This window comes from Rattus norvegicus, chromosome 1 (assembly GCF_021556685.1).
Source record: "Rattus norvegicus strain SHRSP/BbbUtx chromosome 1, alternate assembly SHRSP_T2T, whole genome shotgun sequence".
In the NCBI taxonomy this organism is placed as follows: Eukaryota; Metazoa; Chordata; class Mammalia; order Rodentia; family Muridae; genus Rattus; species Rattus norvegicus.
The window spans coordinates 170,830,322-170,852,498 of NC_141534.1; the positions used below are offsets into that span (position 1 = coordinate 170,830,322).

General features: G+C 40.0%; 3 protein-coding genes across 3 annotated transcripts; all 3 read right to left on the reverse strand.

Moving 5' to 3' along the window:
* Positions 1 to 711: 711 nt before the first annotated feature.
* Hbb-b2 (hemoglobin, beta adult minor chain) lies at positions 712 to 2,092 on the reverse strand. The gene is made up of 3 exons (NM_001409355.1): positions 1,949 to 2,092; positions 1,611 to 1,833; positions 712 to 971 (listed from the first exon to the last, which is right to left on the reverse strand). The coding sequence occupies exons 1-3, from the start codon at positions 2,038 to 2,040 to the stop codon at positions 843 to 845; spliced, it is 444 nt and encodes a 147-aa protein (NP_001396284.1). The 5' UTR covers positions 2,041 to 2,092; the 3' UTR covers positions 712 to 842.
* A 5,347-nt stretch (positions 2,093 to 7,439) lies between these two features.
* On the reverse strand, positions 7,440 to 8,820 carry LOC148007773 (hemoglobin subunit beta-2). The gene is made up of 3 exons (XM_087601310.1): positions 8,677 to 8,820; positions 8,339 to 8,561; positions 7,440 to 7,699 (listed from the first exon to the last, which is right to left on the reverse strand). The coding sequence occupies exons 1-3, from the start codon at positions 8,766 to 8,768 to the stop codon at positions 7,571 to 7,573; spliced, it is 444 nt and encodes a 147-aa protein (XP_087457436.1). The 5' UTR covers positions 8,769 to 8,820; the 3' UTR covers positions 7,440 to 7,570.
* Positions 8,821 to 14,163: 5,343 nt separating this feature from the next.
* Positions 14,164 to 15,575, reverse strand: Hbb-b1 (hemoglobin, beta adult major chain). Its single transcript, NM_033234.1, is given in 3 exon segments — positions 14,164 to 14,421; positions 15,105 to 15,327; positions 15,437 to 15,575. Coding segments are annotated over 3 exon segments (444 nt in total). The 5' UTR covers positions 15,529 to 15,575; the 3' UTR covers positions 14,164 to 14,292.
* Between the last annotated feature and the right edge of the window lie 6,602 nt (positions 15,576 to 22,177).

Consider the following 22,177-nt stretch of genomic DNA (forward strand, 5'->3'; position numbering starts at 1 on the left):
CAAATGTACCCCATTTTCAATAGGATTATTTGGTTCTCTGGAGACTTGAAGTTCTTGTCATACAAATCTTTCACTTGCTTGGTTAGAGTCACACTGATGTATTTTATATTATTTGTGACTATTGTGAAGGGTGCCATTTCTTATATTTCTCTCATTCTTAACTCCTAACTCAGGCCAGAGCCTGGTGTGATGTGTGACGGTCCCAGAGAAAACACCATTTGAAAACTCATAGTGAATATTGACTGTGGAGGCATGTTATGACAAACAGAGCACTTCTATTCTCTCTTTAAGCATACCTCTATTGCTATTGGAGATGTCTAAGGTAACAGATTCAGGAAAAATAAATGTAGCTAGGTAAACTTTAGAGAATAGTGGTAATTTTAGGCAAGAAGAATTATTGGCTAGAAATCTGTGAGGTGCTGGGTAGGTAAGAGAAAAGACAGGAGACATTTATGAGGAAAACTAGAGAAAACAAGTAATTTACATAAAATGTAACCAAAATCTAGTGTGTAAATGAAACCATGTCTTGAATTTTCTCTTAGGTGTTCAGAGGGGAGCATTAGGAGCTGTGCCTTATACCTTACTGTCCCAGCATATATCATGAAGCACAAATCATTTATTTCCCCAAGGTCAGAACTGAACGCTCACTGCTTTGTATCTTGAAACCTAAGCATGAACCCTTCTATGAGATACAATTAATTTAACACACCATTGCAGTGAAAGTAAATGCCTTTAATTAGTAGGACAGATTTTCAAAGGTCTTTGTCATTTTGACAACAACTGACAGATGCTCTCTTGGGAACAATTGACCATTGCACAAAGACAAGAGCAGGAAAAGAGGTTTAGTGGTACTTGTGAGCCAGGGCACTGGCCACTCCAGCCACCACCTTCTGGAAGGCAGCCTGTGCACAGGGGGTGAATTCCTTGCCCAGGTGGTGGCCCAACACAATCACAATCATATTGCCCAGGAGCTGTGGGAAGAGGGAAGATGTTTCAACATGAAGTAGAACAACAATATCAGACACTGCAGGCCCATTTCAAATGGAGTTTGCAGTTATAATCTTAAAAGACAGGCAGAATGACTACTGAGTTCTCCTGGTCAATTTTGATAAGAATTCCTCTAGCAGACAAAATTTATATGCAAAATATATATTTCCCTATCATCTTAGCCTGAAAGCCAATTATTGTTCTACTATTCCTTACAGGTGTGGAATGAGTGAATCATTGATCTTTACGTCCTCAGAGTAAAGTAGCAGGAAACACTTGAAACAAAAGAGAAAGTACTACGTTTTTTAAAGTCTAGAAGGTACCCTCATGGCTGAATAAAAAAAGAGAGAGAAAGTACATAAAAGATGTACTTTAAACCTGCAACAGAAAAATTAAAAGTTTACCAAAGAAAGAGGAAATGACAACATAGAAGAACAGAGTGAGAGGGAGAAGTGATTGTGAATAGAGGATAAAATAACTGGACTCCTGTCAACACTCCACAGGGCATATCCACACATCATCATCAAAACTGCTCCCTAGAATTGCTTCCTCTTTCCTTCTGATAGGAATTTGAGCAGGAAAGCCACAGGAAGGACACCCAGTGGGGAGCCCATTAGACTCACCCTGAAGTTCTCAGGATCCACATGCAGCTTGTCACAGTGGAGTTCACTCAGATGAGCAAAGGTGCCCTTGAGGTTGTCCAAGTGTTTCAGGCCATCATTGAAGGCATTTATCACCTTCTTGCCATGGGCCTTCACCTGGGGGTTACCCATGATAGCAGAGGCAGAGGACAGGTCCCCAAATTTAGAAAAGTACCTCTGGGTCCAAGGGTAGACAACCAGCAGCCTACAAAGGGAAACATAGCCAGAAGACAAAAAAGTTAGTGCCTGCTGGAAAGCAGACCTCTGTCTCCAAGCACCAAACTTCTACTTAGGAGCTACCTTGTAACCTGGATACCAACCTGCCCAGGGCCTCAGCGCCAACATTATCAGCATTCACCTTTCCCCACAGGCCACTAACAGTAGCCTTCTCAGCATCAGTTAGGTGCACCATGGTGTCTGTTCCTGAGGTTGCGAGTCAACACAACAGTATCAGAAGCAAATATAAGAAGCAACTGGTTCTGTTCTGCTTTATATGCCAAATTCTGGCCCCTGATCACTCTGTCCTGTGTGAGCAGATTGGGCAATGTGAGGGTGTGCCTCTGCAGAGTGAGGCTTCAGAGATGATAGCCATAACTACTCAGGGTGGCTATGGTACAGGCTTAGGTATAAGAGTTCCAGGTCTTCACTCTGAGTAGTGTGTGTTCTTACCCTTGCAGCAAACTCTGTCTCTAAAACATCCTTAACTATTGTATTTATGAATTTTTGCATTAATAACATAATTTGTCTGTTAGATATTACCTCTTCGATTTGTTTACTCTAAAAATGAAAATTTAAAGCCCTTTATACATGAGAAAATTTGCCTTAATTTTTGTTTGTTTGTTTTGCTTTTGGGGGGGTTGTTTCTTTCTTTGTTTTTAATTTGAGTGCATGAGAGGATCTCCCCCCACTAATGTAGATTAGAGAACATAAGAAAAAGACAACATAATCATTCTTCTATTGGTTTTCTTCGTCTTTGGAAGAAATCTTTATGTAGGAAAATAAATATGTATTCATTTATTTCAAGTATGTTTTATGTGTTTCCTTATTTCTATAATTTGTTCATTTAGTCATGTAATTTGGAGGAAGTAGCATGCAGCTGAATTGATCATGTCTTGGATATTTCTCTCTCTTTTAATTCTTGAGATGGAGAAACAGAAAAAAAGAACTCTCAATTCAGAAAAAAAAATGAATTCGAAGCTAGCTGTAGCCCAAAGATTAAAAGTAATTTTCAGACAACCCATTATCTGGAAGGAAAGATTGAATGGTCCAGTTCTGTTTTTCTGTCTGTCATCATCTGCAGATGTCTGGAATATCAGAAGGACTTCCTGTCACTTAAATGGAAAGTTTCGTGAAAGAGAAAGGGTGAAGAAAAGGAGAGAGAGAGAAAGGAAGGGAAAATTGAAAGAGAGAAAGAAAGAGGGAGGGCAAGAAGAAAGGTTTTCCTACTGACAAGGAAATCCAGTAGCAAGGAGCTTGAATGACTTTCCCTGTGGTTTCCTGTGTTCAAGATCTCTCTCTCTCTCTCTCTCTCTCTCTCTCTCTCTCTCTCTCTCTCTCTCTCTCTCTCTCCCTCTCTCTCTCTCTCTTTCTCTCTCTCCTCACTTCCCTCACCCTCACTGATTCAGTCACTCATTCTGCTTCCATGTGTATACTATGTTTGCATAGAGTCATTTTCTTGCTTGATAGTCCTTACCTAGTCCCATTTGCTCCTTCTCTATATTTGCATTTACTGTTAAATTATTCAAGTTTCATCTTCATGCCCTTCCCGTCTCATTTTACTTCCATCCTCAAAACTCTAACATAAAATGTCCTCAACTTTTCATGCTAAGAAAAGCTAACTTTCTGATGTTAAAAACCCCAGGAAGCCTTAAATAAGCTCTGAGGTTCACACAAAGAGAAGACATGAAAGGAGGAGGAGGACCTCAGAAAGGAGGCTTCAGCATGAGAGGATGAGGGAGGGACATGGGGTGAGAATGACTCATGTGTGTGAGAGAGATATGTGAAAGTGTTGAACCATGAAGAGAAGTAGCAAGCACTTCTTAGCAGTAGATTAGCTCAGCTCTTGCTCTGTCTCTGTTTCTCTGTCTCTCTCTATCTCTGTCTCTTAATCTGTCTGTCTCTCTGTTTCTCTGTGTATGTCTCTGTCTCTGTTTCTCTCTGTTTCTCTCTCTCTCTCTCTGTCTCTCTCTCTCTTTCTCCCCCTCTCTCTCTCCCTCTCTCTTTCTCTCTCTCTCCTGCTATCCCTATGAGTCCTGTTTACTCGTTTAGTCATTCATCTTCTGGTCAAGTCCTCAACTCCTCTGCCTCCTAGAATTCTTCCTCTTCCTCTTCTTTGGGGATCCCGTTGCTCTTCCTAGTAAACACTGTGGCTCTGTATCTGCTCCTATCCGTTGTTGAATGATGACTATCATGATGACTGAACTGGGCACCAATCTATGAGTATGTGAGAATATCATCAGGAATCATTTCATTGACTTTGTTAAGAAGTTTCTGTCAGTCATGTTAGGCTCTATCCTGGATGACCAGACTGACTACCTCTGGTTCTTACTTCATGCCTGATTTTTAGGAAGATTTTCCTTGCTCAGGAATGTAAGATTATGCTTCCTGAAATGATTCTGGAGTAGCTCTCTCTCTGTCCTGAAAGCCTGTGGATTTTTGGAACTCTCAGTACTATTGAATGTGTAGTTACTAGATAACTTTTAAAAACACATTCTGCAAAGTGTCTTTGTTTCTTGGAAAAGGAGTGTGGGAGAATTTGCATCCACACCTCCAGCTCCAGTTGATCCAGAGGGTAACATTCAACCAGGCCTCTGGTTCTTCTTACAGATCCAGAGAGGATTACTGGACTAGAACCCACCCCACTTCCCCAGTACCTAGAAGCAATGTGGGTAAAGCGACCAGCTCCATCTGCTTCAGAGAAAAATAAAACTAATACATTATAATTAGGATTCAGTCAAGGAGTCCAACTGTGAAATGATGTACAACACCATCTAGCTCTCTTTGAACCAGTGTCTACTACTAATGTTCATCAAACCAAGAAAAAGTAGGCAAGGGCTCTACCTACTGCAAAATGGATTGCTCATCCTATCCTTCTAGCTAGGCAAAAGTCCTACTTATAGGAATTATGGGACAGTTATAAAAAGCTTAAATGGAAGACACTGCTTTGAGAACAATGGTATATAGATTTAAGAGCATTGGATGCTGCATTCAAGAGGGACATGAAATACCTGGGCTCAGAACTATTTTAATGGATCCTATATTTTATTCTTTATGTTATCTAATTTCTCATTTTACTCTAAGTCTTTAGTTCATGTACAGTTGCATTTTTATGCGTTATGACAAGGGCTCAATCTCATAAAATTTGGGTTATTTTATTCTGTGCCTATACAGATCGTTCTGTAAATAAAGTTCACGTATTAATGTAGTCATCTCAAAATCTTACTGTAACAGAGAGTAGAGTATAGAAAACTTGGAACGTATATTTAGTTTCCAGAATTGAGCATAACCTGGATGGTTATAGAAAGAAAAAGAAATTGAGGGTATATTAGCTATTGTGTTAATTCTAGTAACTCCATAAGAATAAAAGTTGTCCGACTCTATGAAGAAGAGATTTGATATCAACCCATTCCTGGATATTGAAGATAGATTTATTAAGAAAAATAAGTGCTTTCATCTAAGGGAAATTGCATAAGACACCAGTAATGAGCCTTAAAAACTAGGTATTCTTATTCTCTCTAGTCTTTTTTATTATTATTTTTATAACATTTAATGTTAATGTAAGCAATGAAAAAAGTACAAAAAACAAAATATAATATCAGTTATCAACATCTTTAAATTGTCTTAAATGTTTCATTTGTTGACTGTTTTTATTTATTATTGGATAATTTCTGTATTTACATTTCAAATGTTATTCCATTTCCCCTCCTCCCCCTACTTCTAGGAAGATACTCCCACCCAATCATTCCCAACTTAACACACTAACATTCTCCTATGCTGGGGAAACCAGTCTTCATAGGACCAAGAGCTTCTCCTATTGATGCCAGACACTACCATCCTCTGCTGCATATGCAGCTGGAGGCATGGGTCCCTCCATGTATATACTCTTTTGTTGGTGGTTTAGTCCCTAGGGATTCTGGTTAATTGATATTGTTGTTCTTCCTATGGGGTTGAAAACCCCTTCAGCTCCTTCAGACCTTTCTCTAACTCCTCCAATGGGGTCCCCATGCTCAGTTGGATGGTTAGCTACAAGGGTCCGCATCTATAAGACTCTGGCAGAGCCTTTCAGGAGAAATCAATATCAGATTCCTGTCAGCAAGCACTTGTTGGCATCAGCAATAGTGACTGGATTTGGTGGCTGCATATGGGATGGATCTCCAGGTAGGACAGTCACAGGATGACCTTTCTTTTAGTTCCTGCTCCACTCTTTGTCCCTGTATTTCCTCCTTTAGGTATTTTGTTCACCATTTTAAGAAGGACTTAAGCATTCACATTATGGTCTTTCTTTTTCTTGAGCTTCATATAGTCTGTAATTATTTTTTGGGAATTCCAGGCTTTTAGGCTAATATCCACTTACCAGTGAGTGCATACCAAGTGTGTTGTTTTCTGACTGGGTTACCTCACTCAAGAGGATACTTTCTAGTTCCATCCATTTGCCTCAGAATTTCATGTAGTCATTATTTGTAATAGCTGAGTAGTATTCCACTGTATAAGTGTACCATACTTTCTGTATCTGTTCCTCTGTTGAAGGACATCTGAGTTCTTTCCAGCTTCTGCCTAATATAAATAAGGCTGTTATGAACATAGTGGAACATGTGTCCTTGTTACGTGTTGGAGTATCTTTTGAATGTGTGCCCAGGAGTGATATAGCCAGGTTCTCAGGTAGCATTATGTCCAATTTTCTAAGAAACCTCCAGACTTATTTCCAGAGTAGTACCAGCTTGCAAACCACCTGCATCTGCTGTCCCCTGAGTTTTTGAACTTAGCCATTCTGACTGGTGTAAGAGTGAATCTCAGGGCTATTTTTATTTGCATTTCCCTGATGAATAAGGATGCTGAACATTTTCTTTAGGTGCTTCTCAGTCATTCAATATTCCTTAGTTGCAAATGTACCCCATTTTCAATAGGATTATTTGGTTCTCTGGAGACTTGAAGTTCTTGTCATACAAATCTTTCACTTGCTTGGTTAGAGTCACACTGATGTATTTTATATTATTTGTGACTATTGTGAAGGGTGCCATTTCTTATATTTCTCTCATTCTTAACTCCTAACTCAGGCCAGAGCCTGGTGTGATGTGTGACGGTCCCAGAGAAAACACCATTTGAAAACTCATAGTGAATATTGACTGTGGAGGCATGTTATGACAAACAGAGCACTTCTATTCTCTCTTTAAGCATACCTCTATTGCTATTGGAGATGTCTAAGGTAACAGATTCAGGAAAAATAAATGTAGCTAGGTAAACTTTAGAGAATAGTGGTAATTTTAGGCAAGAAGAATTATTGGCTAGAAATCTGTGAGGTGCTGGGTAGGTAAGAGAAAAGACAGGAGACATTTATGAGGAAAACTAGAGAAAACAAGTAATTTACATAAAATGTAACCAAAATCTAGTGTGTAAATGAAACCATGTCTTGAATTTTCTCTTAGGTGTTCAGAGGGGAGCATTAGGAGCTGTGCCTTATACCTTACTGTCCCAGCATATATCATGAAGCACAAATCATTTATTTCCCCAAGGTCAGAACTGAACGCTCACTGCTTTGTATCTTGAAACCTAAGCATGAACCCTTCTATGAGATACAATTAATTTAACACACCATTGCAGTGAAAGTAAATGCCTTTAATTAGTAGGACAGATTTTCAAAGGTCTTTGTCATTTTGACAACAACTGACAGATGCTCTCTTGGGAACAATTGACCATTGCACAAAGACAAGAGCAGGAAAAGAGGTTTAGTGGTACTTGTGAGCCAGGGCACTGGCCACTCCAGCCACCACCTTCTGGAAGGCAGCCTGTGCACAGGGGGTGAATTCCTTGCCCAGGTGGTGGCCCAACACAATCACAATCATATTGCCCAGGAGCTGTGGGAAGAGGGAAGATGTTTCAACATGAAGTAGAACAACAATATCAGACACTGCAGGCCCATTTCAAATGGAGTTTGCAGTTATAATCTTAAAAGACAGGCAGAATGACTACTGAGTTCTCCTGGTCAATTTTGATAAGAATTCCTCTAGCAGACAAAATTTATATGCAAAATATATATTTCCCTATCATCTTAGCCTGAAAGCCAATTATTGTTCTACTATTCCTTACAGGTGTGGAATGAGTGAATCATTGATCTTTACGTCCTCAGAGTAAAGTAGCAGGAAACACTTGAAACAAAAGAGAAAGTACTACGTTTTTTAAAGTCTAGAAGGTACCCTCATGGCTGAATAAAAAAAGAGAGAGAAAGTACATAAAAGATGTACTTTAAACCTGCAACAGAAAAATTAAAAGTTTACCAAAGAAAGAGGAAATGACAACATAGAAGAACAGAGTGAGAGGGAGAAGTGATTGTGAATAGAGGATAAAATAACTGGACTCCTGTCAACACTCCACAGGGCATATCCACACATCATCATCAAAACTGCTCCCTAGAATTGCTTCCTCTTTCCTTCTGATAGGAATTTGAGCAGGAAAGCCACAGGAAGGACACCCAGTGGGGAGCCCATTAGACTCACCCTGAAGTTCTCAGGATCCACATGCAGCTTGTCACAGTGGAGTTCACTCAGATGAGCAAAGGTGCCCTTGAGGTTGTCCAAGTGTTTCAGGCCATCATTGAAGGCATTTATCACCTTCTTGCCATGGGCCTTCACCTGGGGGTTACCCATGATAGCAGAGGCAGAGGACAGGTCCCCAAATTTAGAAAAGTACCTCTGGGTCCAAGGGTAGACAACCAGCAGCCTACAAAGGGAAACATAGCCAGAAGACAAAAAAGTTAGTGCCTGCTGGAAAGCAGACCTCTGTCTCCAAGCACCAAACTTCTACTTAGGAGCTACCTTGTAACCTGGATACCAACCTGCCCAGGGCCTCAGCGCCAACATTATCAGCATTCACCTTTCCCCACAGGCCACTAACAGTAGCCTTCTCAGCATCAGTTAGGTGCACCATGGTGTCTGTTCCTGAGGTTGCGAGTCAACACAACAGTATCAGAAGCAAATATAAGAAGCAACTGGTTCTGTTCTGCTTTATATGCCAAATTCTGGCCCCTGATCACTCTGTCCTGTGTGAGCAGATTGGGCAATGTGAGGGTGTGCCTCTGCAGAGTGAGGCTTCAGAGATGATAGCCATAACTACTCAGGGTGGCTATGGTACAGGCTTAGGTATAAGAGTTCCAGGTCTTCACTCTGAGTAGTGTGTGTTCTTACCCTTGCAGCAAACTCTGTCTCTAAAACATCCTTAACTATTGTATTTATGAATTTTTGCATTAATAACATAATTTGTCTGTTAGATATTACCTCTTCGATTTGTTTACTCTAAAAATGAAAATTTAAAGCCCTTTATACATGAGAAAATTTGCCTTAATTTTTGTTTGTTTGTTTTGCTTTTGGGGGGGTTGTTTCTTTCTTTGTTTTTAATTTGAGTGCATGAGAGGATCTCCCCCCACTAATGTAGATTAGAGAACATAAGAAAAAGACAACATAATCATTCTTCTATTGGTTTTCTTCGTCTTTGGAAGAAATCTTTATGTAGGAAAATAAATATGTATTCATTTATTTCAAGTATGTTTTATGTGTTTCCTTATTTCTATAATTTGTTCATTTAGTCATGTAATTTGGAGGAAGTAGCATGCAGCTGAATTGATCATGTCTTGGATATTTCTCTCTCTTTTAATTCTTGAGATGGAGAAACAGAAAAAAAGAACTCTCAATTCAGAAAAAAAAATGAATTCGAAGCTAGCTGTAGCCCAAAGATTAAAAGTAATTTTCAGACAACCCATTATCTGGAAGGAAAGATTGAATGGTCCAGTTCTGTTTTTCTGTCTGTCATCATCTGCAGATGTCTGGAATATCAGAAGGACTTCCTGTCACTTAAATGGAAAGTTTCGTGAAAGAGAAAGGGTGAAGAAAAGGAGAGAGAGAGAAAGGAAGGGAAAATTGAAAGAGAGAAAGAAAGAGGGAGGGCAAGAAGAAAGGTTTTCCTACTGACAAGGAAATCCAGTAGCAAGGAGCTTGAATGACTTTCCCTGTGGTTTCCTGTGTTCAAGATCTCTCTCTCTCTCTCTCTCTCTCTCTCTCTCTCTCTCTCTCTCTCTCTCTCTCTCCCTCTCTCTCTCTCTTTCTCTCTCTCCTCACTTCCCTCACCCTCACTGATTCAGTCACTCATTCTGCTTCCATGTGTATACTATGTTTGCATAGAGTCATTTTCTTGCTTGATAGTCCTTACCTAGTCCCATTTGCTCCTTCTCTATATTTGCATTTACTGTTAAATTATTCAAGTTTCATCTTCATGCCCTTCCCGTCTCATTTTACTTCCATCCTCAAAACTCTAACATAAAATGTCCTCAACTTTTCATGCTAAGAAAAGCTAACTTTCTGATGTTAAAAACCCCAGGAAGCCTTAAATAAGCTCTGAGGTTCACACAAAGAGAAGACATGAAAGGAGGAGGAGGACCTCAGAAAGGAGGCTTCAGCATGAGAGGATGAGGGAGGGACATGGGGTGAGAATGACTCATGTGTGTGAGAGAGATATGTGAAAGTGTTGAACCATGAAGAGAAGTAGCAAGCACTTCTTAGCAGTAGATTAGCTCAGCTCTTGCTCTGTCTCTGTTTCTCTGTCTCTCTCTATCTCTGTCTCTTAATCTGTCTGTCTCTCTGTTTCTCTGTGTATGTCTCTGTCTCTGTTTCTCTCTGTTTCTCTCTCTCTCTCTCTGTCTCTCTCTCTCTTTCTCCCCCTCTCTCTCTCCCTCTCTCTTTCTCTCTCTCTCCTGCTATCCCTATGAGTCCTGTTTACTCGTTTAGTCATTCATCTTCTGGTCAAGTCCTCAACTCCTCTGCCTCCTAGAATTCTTCCTCTTCCTCTTCTTTGGGGATCCCGTTGCTCTTCCTAGTAAACACTGTGGCTCTGTATCTGCTCCTATCCGTTGTTGAATGATGACTATCATGATGACTGAACTGGGCACCAATCTATGAGTATGTGAGAATATCATCAGGAATCATTTCATTGACTTTGTTAAGAAGTTTCTGTCAGTCATGTTAGGCTCTATCCTGGATGACCAGACTGACTACCTCTGGTTCTTACTTCATGCCTGATTTTTAGGAAGATTTTCCTTGCTCAGGAATGTAAGATTATGCTTCCTGAAATGATTCTGGAGTAGCTCTCTCTCTGTCCTGAAAGCCTGTGGATTTTTGGAACTCTCAGTACTATTGAATGTGTAGTTACTAGATAACTTTTAAAAACACATTCTGCAAAGTGTCTTTGTTTCTTGGAAAAGGAGTGTGGGAGAATTTGCATCCACACCTCCAGCTCCAGTTGATCCAGAGGGTAACATTCAACCAGGCCTCTGGTTCTTCTTACAGATCCAGAGAGGATTACTGGACTAGAACCCACCCCACTTCCCCAGTACCTAGAAGCAATGTGGGTAAAGCGACCAGCTCCATCTGCTTCAGAGAAAAATAAAACTAATACATTATAATTAGGATTCAGTCAAGGAGTCCAACTGTGAAATGATGTACAACACCATCTAGCTCTCTTTGAACCAGTGTCTACTACTAATGTTCATCAAACCAAGAAAAAGTAGGCAAGGGCTCTACCTACTGCAAAATGGATTGCTCATCCTATCCTTCTAGCTAGGCAAAAGTCCTACTTATAGGAATTATGGGACAGTTATAAAAAGCTTAAATGGAAGACACTGCTTTGAGAACAATGGTATATAGATTTAAGAGCATTGGATGCTGCATTCAAGAGGGACATGAAATACCTGGGCTCAGAACTATTTTAATGGATCCTATATTTTATTCTTTATGTTATCTAATTTCTCATTTTACTCTAAGTCTTTAGTTCATGTACAGTTGCATTTTTATGCGTTATGACAAGGGCTCAATCTAATAAAATTTGGGTTATTTTATTCTGTGCCTATACAGATCGTTCTGTAAATAAAGGTCACGTATTAATGTAGTCATCTCAAAATCTTACTGTAACAGAGAGTAGAGTATAGGAAACTTGGAACGTATATTTTGTTTGCAGAATTGAGCATAACCTGGATGGTTATAGAAAGAAAAAGAAATTGAGGATATATTACCTATTGTGTTAATTCTAGTAATTCCATGAGAATAAAAGTTGTCTGACTCTATGAAGAAGAGATTTGATATCAACCCATTCCTGGATATTGAAGATAGATTTATTAAGAAAAATAAGTGCTTTCATCTAAGGGAAATTGCATAAGACACCAGTAATGAGCCTTAAAAACTAGGTATTCTTATTCTCTCTAGTCTTTTTTATTATTATTTTTACAACATTTAATGTTAATGTAAGCAATGAAAAAATTACAAAAAACAAAATATAGTATCAGTTATCAACATCTTTAAATTGTCTTAAATGTTTCATTTGTTGACTGTTTTTATTTATTATTGGATAATTTCTGTATTTACATTTCAAATGTTATTCCATTTCCCCTCCTCCCCCTACTTCTAGGAAGATACTCCCACCCAATCATTCCCAACTTAACACACTAACATTCTCCTATGCTGGGGAAACCAGTCTTCATAGGACCAAGAGCTTCTCCTATTGATGCCAGACACTACCATCCTCTGCTGCATATGCAGCTGGAGGCATGGGTCCCTCCATGTATATATTCTTTTGTTGGTGGTTTAGTCCCTAGGGATTCTGGTTAATTGATATTGTTGTTCTTCCTATGGGGTTGAAAACCCCTTCAGCTCCTTCAGACCTTTCTCTAACTCCTCCAATGGGGTCCCCATGCTCAGTTGGATGGTTAGCTACAAGGGTCCGCATCTATAAGACTCTGGCAGAGCCTTTCAGGAGAAATCAATATCAGATTCCTGTCAGCAAGCACTTGTTGGCATCAGCAATAGTGGCTGGATTTGGTGGCTGCATATGGGATGGATCTCCAGGTAGGACAGTCACAGGATGACCTTTCTTTTAGTTCCTGCTCCACTCTTTGTCCCTGTATTTCCTCCTTTAGGTATTTTGTTCACCATTTTAAGAAGGACTTAAGCATTCACATTATGGTCTTTCTTTTTCTTGAGCTTCATATAGTCTGTAATTATTTTTTGGGAATTCCAGGCTTTTAGGCTAATATCCACTTATCAGTGAGTGCATACCATGTGATTTGTTTTCTGACTGGGTTACCTCACTCAAGAGGATACTTTCTAGTTCCATCCATTTGCCTCAGAATTTCATGTAGTCATTATTTGTAATAGCTGAGTAGTATTCCACTGTATAAGTGTACCATACTTTCTTTATCTGTTCCTCTGTTGAAGGACATCTGAGTTCTTTCCAGCTTCTGCCTAAAATAAATAAGGCTGTTATGAACATAGTGGAACATGTGTCCTTGTTACGTGTTGGAGTATCTTTTGAGTGTGTGCCCAGGAGTGATATAGCCAGGTTCTCAGGTAGCATTATGTCCAATTTTCTAAGAAACCTCCAGACTTATTTCCAGAGTTGTACCAGCTTGCAAACCACCTGCAACTCCTGTCCCCTGAGTTTTTGAACTTAGCCATTCTGACTAGTGTAAGAGTGAATCTCAGGGCTATTTTTATTTGCATTTCCCTGATGAATAAGGATGCTGAACATTTTCTTTAGGTGCTTCTCAGTCATTCAATATTCCTTAGTTGCAAATGTACCCCATTTTCAATAGGATTATTTGGTTCTCTGGAGACTTGAAGTTCTTGTCATACAAATCTTTCACTTGCTTGGTTAGAGTCACACTGATGTATTTTATATTATTTGTGACTATTGTGAAGGGTGTCATTTCTTATATTTCTCTCATTCTTAACTCCTAACTCAGGCCAGAGCCTGGTGTGATGTGTGACGGTCCCAGAGAAAACACCATTTGAAAACTCATAGTGAATATTGACTGTGGAGGCATGTTGTGACAAACAGAGCACTTCTATTCTCTCTTTAAGCATACCTCTATTGCTATTGGAGATGTCTAAGGTAACAGATTCAGGAAAAATAAATGTAGCTAGGTAAACTTTAGAGAATAGTGGTAATTTTAGGCAAGAAGAATTATTGGCTAGAAATCTGTGAGGTGCTGGGTAGGTAAGAGAAAAGACAGGAGACATTTATGAGGAAAACTAGAGAAAACAAGTAATTTACATAAAATGTAACCAAAATCTAGTGTGTAAATGAAACCATGTCTTGAATTTTCTCTTAGGTGTTCAGAGGGGAGCATTAGGAGCTGTGCCTTATACCTTACTGTCCCAGCATATATCATGAAGCACAAATCATTTATTTCCCCAAGGTCAGAACTGAACGCTCACTGCTTTGTATCTTGAATCCTAAGCATGAACCCTTCTATGAGATACAATTAATTTAACACACCATTGCAGTGAAAGTAAATGCCTTTAATTAGTAGGACAGATTTTCAAAGGTCTTTGTCATTTTGACAACAACTGACAGATGCTCTCTTGGGAACAATTGACCATTGCACAAAGACAAGAGCAGGAAAAGAGGTTTAGTGGTACTTGTGAGCCAGGGCACTGGCCACTCCAGCCACCACCTTCTGGAAGGCAGCCTGTGCACAGGGGGAGAATTCCTTGCCCAGGTGGTGGCCCAACACAATCACAATCATGTTGCCCAGGAGCTGTGGGAAGAGGGAAGAACCATCAACATAATTGCAGAGCAAAAATACCAGACACTTCAGGCTCATTTCAAATGGTGTTTTCGTTTCCAACTTAAAGTACTGAAAAATTATAATGAGAATTCTATGTCAGACAGAATTTATTGTAAAATATATTCTTCTCTTCCACTCTGGCATGAAAGCCAATTACTGCTACTACTCTTTAGAGCTGTGGGAAGAAACAGGGACTCACATATCTTCCTTGTCCTCAGAGCAAGTTACTAAGAAATATTTAAAAGAAAACAAAAAGTTGATTAAAAAAAGAGAAAATGGACTGAGGAGAAAAGAAAGAGGTAGGGTAATAGAAAGCAGAGAGAAGGACTGGGAAGAGAGGAAGAGGGGAAGCTGAGATCGGGATGGAAAGTAAATAAGTCAGTTAATTAATTTTTTTAAAAAGAAAAAACTGCATCTGAAAATTAAAAGTTTACCAAAGAAAGAGGAAATGACAACATAGAATAATAGAGTGAGAGGGAGAAGTGATTGTGAATAGAGGATAAAATAACTGGACTCCTGTCAACACTCCACAGGGCACATCCACACATCATCATCAAAACTGCTCCCTAGAGTGGCTTCCTCTTTCCTTCTGATAGGAATTTGAGCAGGAAAGCCACAGGAAGGACACCCAGTGAGGAGCCCATCAGACTCACCCTGAAGTTCTCAGGATCCACATGCAGCTTGTCACAGTGGAGTTCACTCAGATGAGCAAAGGTGCCCTTGAGGTTGTCCAAGTGTTTCAGGCCATCATTGAAGGCGTTTATCACCTTCTTGCCATGGGCCTTCACCTTAGGGTTACCCATGATAGCAGAGGCAGAGGACAGGTCCCCAAAGCTATCAAAGTACCTCTGGGTCCAAGGGTAGACAACCAGCAGCCTACAAAGGGAAACATAGCCAGGATACAATAAAAGTTAGTACCTGCTGGAAAGCAGACCTCTGTCTCCAAGCACCAAACTTCTACTTGCCTTGTAACCTGGATACCAACCTGCCCAGGGCCTCGCCACCAACATCATCAGGGTTCACCTTTCCCCACAGGCCATTAACAGCAGCCTTCTCAGCATCAGTCAGGTGCACCATGGTGTCTGTTTCTGAGTTTGTGAGTCAACACAACTATGTCAGAAGCAAATGTGAGGAGCGACTGATCCCGCCCCACCTTTTATGCTCTGCCTGGCTCCTGCTCTCGCTGTCCTGTGTGAGCAGATTGGCCAATACCAGGGTGTGGCTCTACAGCATCAGGCTTCGGTGATGACAAGCATATCTCTCCCTGGATGCTGGGCCACTGGCTCAGGAGTGCCAGCTCTGGGTACTCCCTCTGAAGAAAACGCTGTCCCAAAAGCATTCTTTTTTGCAATGCATTTGCTCAATCAACTACTAAATTGCTTGTTAAAATTACTTTTCCACTGAGAAGCAAAGCTTAAAAGTGAATTTCTTCTCATTATTCCTCAGTTTGAGGGCATGAAAAAAATCTCCTTCACTCTCTACATTGCCCAATAATGTGCAAAAAATCTTTAGCATTCCTGGTGACAGCTCCATCTTGATTCTAAATATGACTTCTTTCTGGGGTCAACAAAACCTCCTGATAAGAAAGTGCATCATACTGTATTTGCTCTTTTTTTCCTTCTCTCATATAAATGTTTGTATGACTTACTTGAGTATATGTGTTTTATCAAGTTCTCTGAAGTGTGTGAGAGGAGTGTATGAGGAGTTCAAAACTGCTTTCAGGGAATCGCCCTTGATTGCTCTATACCTTAGTGTTGAGTCAGTATCTCTCACGTAAACACAAATACAGTTAGCTTGGATAGCCTGCCTTTCCAGGGATGTCTTGGTTTGTCCTGTCTTCCAAGCTCTTGAATTACAAGCAGGCAAGCAGCCTTGAGCTTTATTCACTGAACCAATGCCTCAGCATATGCCGCCCATGTATGTAAATTTGTATCTCTGTGTGTGTCTATGTGTGTGTGTGGTGTGTGTGTGTGTGTGTGTGTGTGTGTGTTCGTGTGTATGTCTCTGACTGTGTGTCTGTATATCTGTGAGTATGTCTGTGTGTAAATGTATATGTGTATATGTGTCTCTGTGTGTGTCTGCATGTGTTCCAGTATCTGTGTATATCTATGAGTATGTGTGTGTCTGTGTATATATATATGTGTATCTTTGTGTGTGCCTTTATATGTGTATGTGAACTTACTCATTTCTTTCACTTCATTATTATTTTTTATTGGATAGTTTATGTTCTCCCCCTCTCCCATTCTCCTCCCCCTGTTTCTATGAGGATGCTCTCCCTGCCACCCACCCACTCCATCCTCAACACCCTGGCATTCCACTACACTGGGGAAAAGAGCCTTCACAGAACCAAGGGTTTCTCCTCCTACTGATGCCAGACAATTCCATCCTTGGCTACATAGGCAGCTGGAGCCACGGGTTCCCCCATGTGTACGCTTTGGTTGATAGTTTAGTCTCTGGGTGCTCTTGGGCTGGGTGGCTGGTTGATATTGTTGTTCTTCCTCTGGAGTTGCAAACCTCTTCAACTCCTTCAGTTCTTTCTTTAACTGCTCCATATGAGGTCCTGTGCTCAGTCTGATGATGGTTAGCTACAAGCATCCTAATCTGTATCAGTAAGGTTCTGGCAGAGGCTCTCAGGAGACACCCATATCAGGCTCCTGTCTGCAAGTACTTCTTGGCATCAGCAATAGTGACTGGGTTTGGTGGCTGCATAGCTAAATAATGTTTAAAATATAAGTAAGTTTAAATTGATCATATCCTGTGCAGCAGTGATTCTACTAGATTTTCGGGACCTACACGTGCAAATAGAGAATTCTCAATTCTAAAAAATAAAGATCAGTATAAAATTATTTAGAACACAATGTTTTGAAAAACTTACAGAAGCAATTGTCTCAAAGTAGACCATGTAGCTATACCTGTGTCTCTTTATCTTGATCTGGGAATGTGCCTAGAGACAAATAGCAAGAAGGTGGAAAGGGATTCTATCAGTGACTGAGCAATTGACTCATTCATTCACTTATTCATTTGTTTATTCATTCATTCATTGAGTTTCTATGTCTGCTGGCCACTAAGTGTACATATCTTGAATCATTTTCTTGACTGAAATTGTTTACCCCAAGCTCTGGTTGGATTGTGTTTTGTCAACTTGACACAAGCTAGAGTCATTTGTGAAGAGAAACCGCAGTTGAAAAACAATGCTTCCATCCGATTACTTATAGGCAAAGCTGTAGGGTACCTTCTTGATTAATAACTGGTGCTACAGAACACATGAAACTCAAGAAGGATGACCAAAATGCGAATTCACTCCTTCTTTAAAAGGGGAACAAGAATACCCTTGGCAGGGAATAGGGAGGCAAAGTTTAGAACAGAGGCAGAAGGAACACCCATTCAGAACCTGCCCCACATGTGGCCCATGCATATACAGCCACCCAATTAGACAAGATGGATGAAGCAAAGAAGTGCAGGCGGACAGGAACCAGATGTAGATCTCTCCCGAGAGACACAGCCAGAATACAGCAAATACAGAGGCGAATGCCAGCAGCAAACCACTGAACTGAGAACGGGACCCCCGTTGAAGGAATCAGAGAAAGGACTGGAAGAGCTTGAAGGGGCTTGAGACCGCATATGAACAACAATGCCAACCAACCAGAGCTTCCGGGGACTAAGCCACTACCCAAAGACTATACATGGACTGACCATGGGCTCCAACGTCATAGGTAGCAATGAATAGCCTAGTAAGAGCACCAGTGGAAGGGGAAGCCCTTGGTCCTCCCAAGACTGAACACCTAGTGAACGTTATTGTTGGGGGGAGGGCAGTAATGGGGGGAGGATGGGTAGGGGAACACCCATATAGAAGGGGAGGTGGAGGGGTTAGGGGGATGTTGGCCCGGAAACCGGGAAGAGGAAGAACAATCGAAATATAAATAAGAAATACTCAAGTTAATAAAGAAAAAAATTAAAAATTAAAAAAAATAACTGGTGCTAGTGGGCAGCCCATGGAGGACGGTGTCACTCCTCAGCACGTGCTTCATGATGCTATCAGAAAGCAGACTAAGCAAGCCAGGAGGAACAATCAATAAGCAGTGTTCCTCCATGGCTTCTGCTTTAGTTCCTTCCTCCAGGTTCATGACTTGAGGTCTTGCTCTGACATCCCCCCATCCATCCCCAAGAGAGTAAGAATTGAGAGGACTGAGATATGTAAATGTTTTCCTCCCCAATGGCTTTTATCATGGTGTTTTACCATATGATAGAAATACTAAGATCTCCAACTCCCAATTTCTCTGCATGGTTCTTCGTTCAATCTGTCTACTTTGTCAATTTTTTCTTTTAGATCTCTATAGATCTTCCAAAACCTTCATCCTTTCTGTTCTTATTTTCCCCATATAATACCCGTTTCACTTCTCAGGCTAAGAAGAATGTCTGTAGTTTGGCTTCTTGATGTTGAAGGCTGGAATGTAAAGAGAAGAAGAGGTATTTCTGATTCAGTGTAGTGAGGGAGCACTCCAAAGCTCCCTCTCTTTTTATCATCAAGGCCTTTGGATCTTCATCCCCTGCCTGAACTGAGAACAGATGGTCCTTTTCTATGTATAGTGCTTCTCTACTTTATCTAGGTGTTTCACTGTTCAGAAACATCTTTCTTCATCTTGGTCATCACCAGCAACAAATACTCAATAGTAATGGCACTTGATGTCCCTTGCGAATACACATACATTATAATCCACTTGTGTTTTTCAAATTTTAAAATATATTTTTCATTCTTTAGAATTCCATACTGATATACAATGTATTTTGATCACAACCGCTCTCTCAAGTCATTTCCCCAGTCTTCCCAGAAACTCTTACCTGATCCTTACTTTACATCCTCCTTTTGTGACCCACTAGAGTTCAGCTAGTTCTGCTCATATATGCATAGATGTAAGAGCAACAATTGGAGCACAGGCAAACCTCTAGGATCCACAATCTGAATTAAAATTAAATAAATATAAATATATAAATAAAAACTGCCTTTCTCTCATTAAGTTACCAAATTAAAACGGATTCTGTGTTGTTCCTTGATCCCAGAAGATTTACACAATTTTTAATAGCCTCTCCTCCATTGATGGAAGATTTCTCTTCCCATTTTACCTATCTCAACTCCTCAGTGGATGCACATAATCAAAATTCACTTAGATTTTTCTTGGCCATGGAGAAAATAATAAGTTCTTCTTCAGCTTTCTCCAATTCAGTTAAGAATTACATATGCATATTTATTATTGCACATAATATATAATTTCATCTATTACATATACTGGTACAATTTTAATAGTCTTCACTAACACCCTAGTAGTGATGAGGTTTAATTATTTCCTTTAAGGCTTGTATGTTATATAAAATCTTCCTACTTATAGGCTCTCTAGGACCTTTCCCAGCCCTAGAAAAAACAAAGTAACAACATAAAGAAAAATGAAATTTAGCTAATTTTTTTTAACTTGGGAGAAACTGTAAAGGTGGACATATCTCCTTGCGCATAGAAAATAATGTTCCAGTAATCTTGAAGAAATGTCCAAGGCCTCTAAAGTAATTGTCAGCCAGAGCCACGGCTACAGTAGCCACAAATATCTGCAAAGCAGCCTGCACTGCTGGGGTGAATTCCTTGCCAAAGTGGAGAAACAGTATAATCTCTATCATGTTTCCCAAGAGCTGTGGGGAAGAACACACACACACACACACACACACACACACACACACACACACACACACACATACAGTTAACAGAAACCAAGCTAGTCTTCTAAGAAATTACACCAACACCATGGATTTTCAGGAAATTACTTCTAAAATAAAAAGAATGTAAATGTATGTATTTCTGCATTTGTAATAATATTTATATTTACCACTTAATTATTTAGTTTCATGGTGGGCTCTTTTTCAGCATCTGCGGTTGCCTCATCTCTAATATGACTTTCAGGCCTTCTAGCCTTAGACATTCGTTCTTCTTTCCTTATCTTTGCAATCACTATGCCTAAAATCATGAAATTCTTATTATTTAAAGAATGGTGCACAGACTTTAGAACCATGTGCATCTCTTCCCTAATGAGCCTCTCAAAGGCTTAAGGGATGGTAACAATAAAAGGATGTTTTCCAAATGTACAGTAGATGAGAGGCAGTATGCATAACTCAGGAAGTGATCCTACAAAGAGGATTCGAAGATGAATAAAGGGTGGGACGTTGGGGAAGGGACAGAGAAAGAGGGAAAGAGATTTGTTAAAGATTATGGGGGAAAGGGGTAATGTAGGCTTGTGAAGGAAAGTTGAGAAAATAAGAGTGTTAAGTGAAGAAAAATAAAGGGAGATGTGGAGAAAAAAGCAAATGAGAAAGAAGTGATAAAAGGCACAAGAACATGAACAGAGGGCAGAGCATCTGGTCCACTTAACCCTGAAGTTCTCAGGATCCACATGCAGTTTGTCATGATGCAGCTTCATTCATGCTGGAAAAGGTACCCTGGAGGTTGTCTAGGTATTTCAGATGAATAGAGAAAATCAGTTTCTGCCAGGCATTCTGCTCTCTCTTCACCTACCAAGCTTCCACGTGTCCAGCTTACACAATATAATACATCTCCAGTGACTCACCATCAATGTTCCCCAAGTTTCCCTTTTCCCACAGGCCACCTCTCATTGTCAGTCAATGCACTCTGGCATGGGGTTGCTGCTAGTGAAAAACCTGTGTCAGAAGCAGGTACAGGCACAGCTGGCCCTGCTCTACCTTTTATGCCCAGCCTAGAATAGCTGACCTGCCTGGATAATGTTACTTGCACATATGTTTTCAAGTCTGAGCATTTGGTAGTGAGTAGCCACTCAGTGTGCTCCTCTTTGGGCAAGACTATTTCTCTAGTGTTCAGCATTCTTTAGTTGCCTGTTGTTCTTCGTTGGAGAGCTGAGGCCCCTTGTGCTTTCCCCTATCCACTAGCATGTATTGTCATTGTTCTTCTGTACCCACTTGCATAATAGTGGTGTGAATGTTATGAGAGTAACTAACCACAGTCTGATTGAATTTAAGGTCTGCTTCACAAGATAGTACCCGTGCCTGATACAGTTAACTGGGCCCAAAACATTGCTGCTTAACTCATAAGAAAACACTAATATAATTATTCTCTTAAATAAATAGGTATAAAAGTAAATTGATCCCTAAGTACTTACCCTTATACCCATGGAATAGGACAGCTTTCAACTCTCATTAGAGAAGCTCCTTCCTTGGCACAGATATCAATAAATAGAAAAACATAAACCTGGTCAATGTGCAGAGAATAAGATTGTGGTAGCTCTTAATGGGATACCTACATCATAGCTCCTTCTTCAAAGGCTAAAGGATCATTTGGAAGAGGAAGGGGTGAAATATTTTAAGAACCAGAAGTAGTGGACGCCTACAGCAAAGTGGTATTTGCCATGAATGACAAGGCAAATGACTGGCTTTAAAAATAAGCCATATGAAGTTGAAAAGGAAAGGGGGTCAGGTAGATAAGGGAAGAGATGAAAGGGAAGGACTGAAGGGTGGATTTGGTCAAAACATTTATATGTACGTATGACTTTCTCAAGCAATAAAGAGAATTTAACTGCTTCTAAATGTATACTCCAACAAATTAATATAATAATCTTAGTTTATAAGTTAAACATTTATAAAATTTTAATTTAATAAAAATTAAACATATTCCACAATTCTTTCTTTCAAACCAATTGTTATCTTCTCTTTTAAA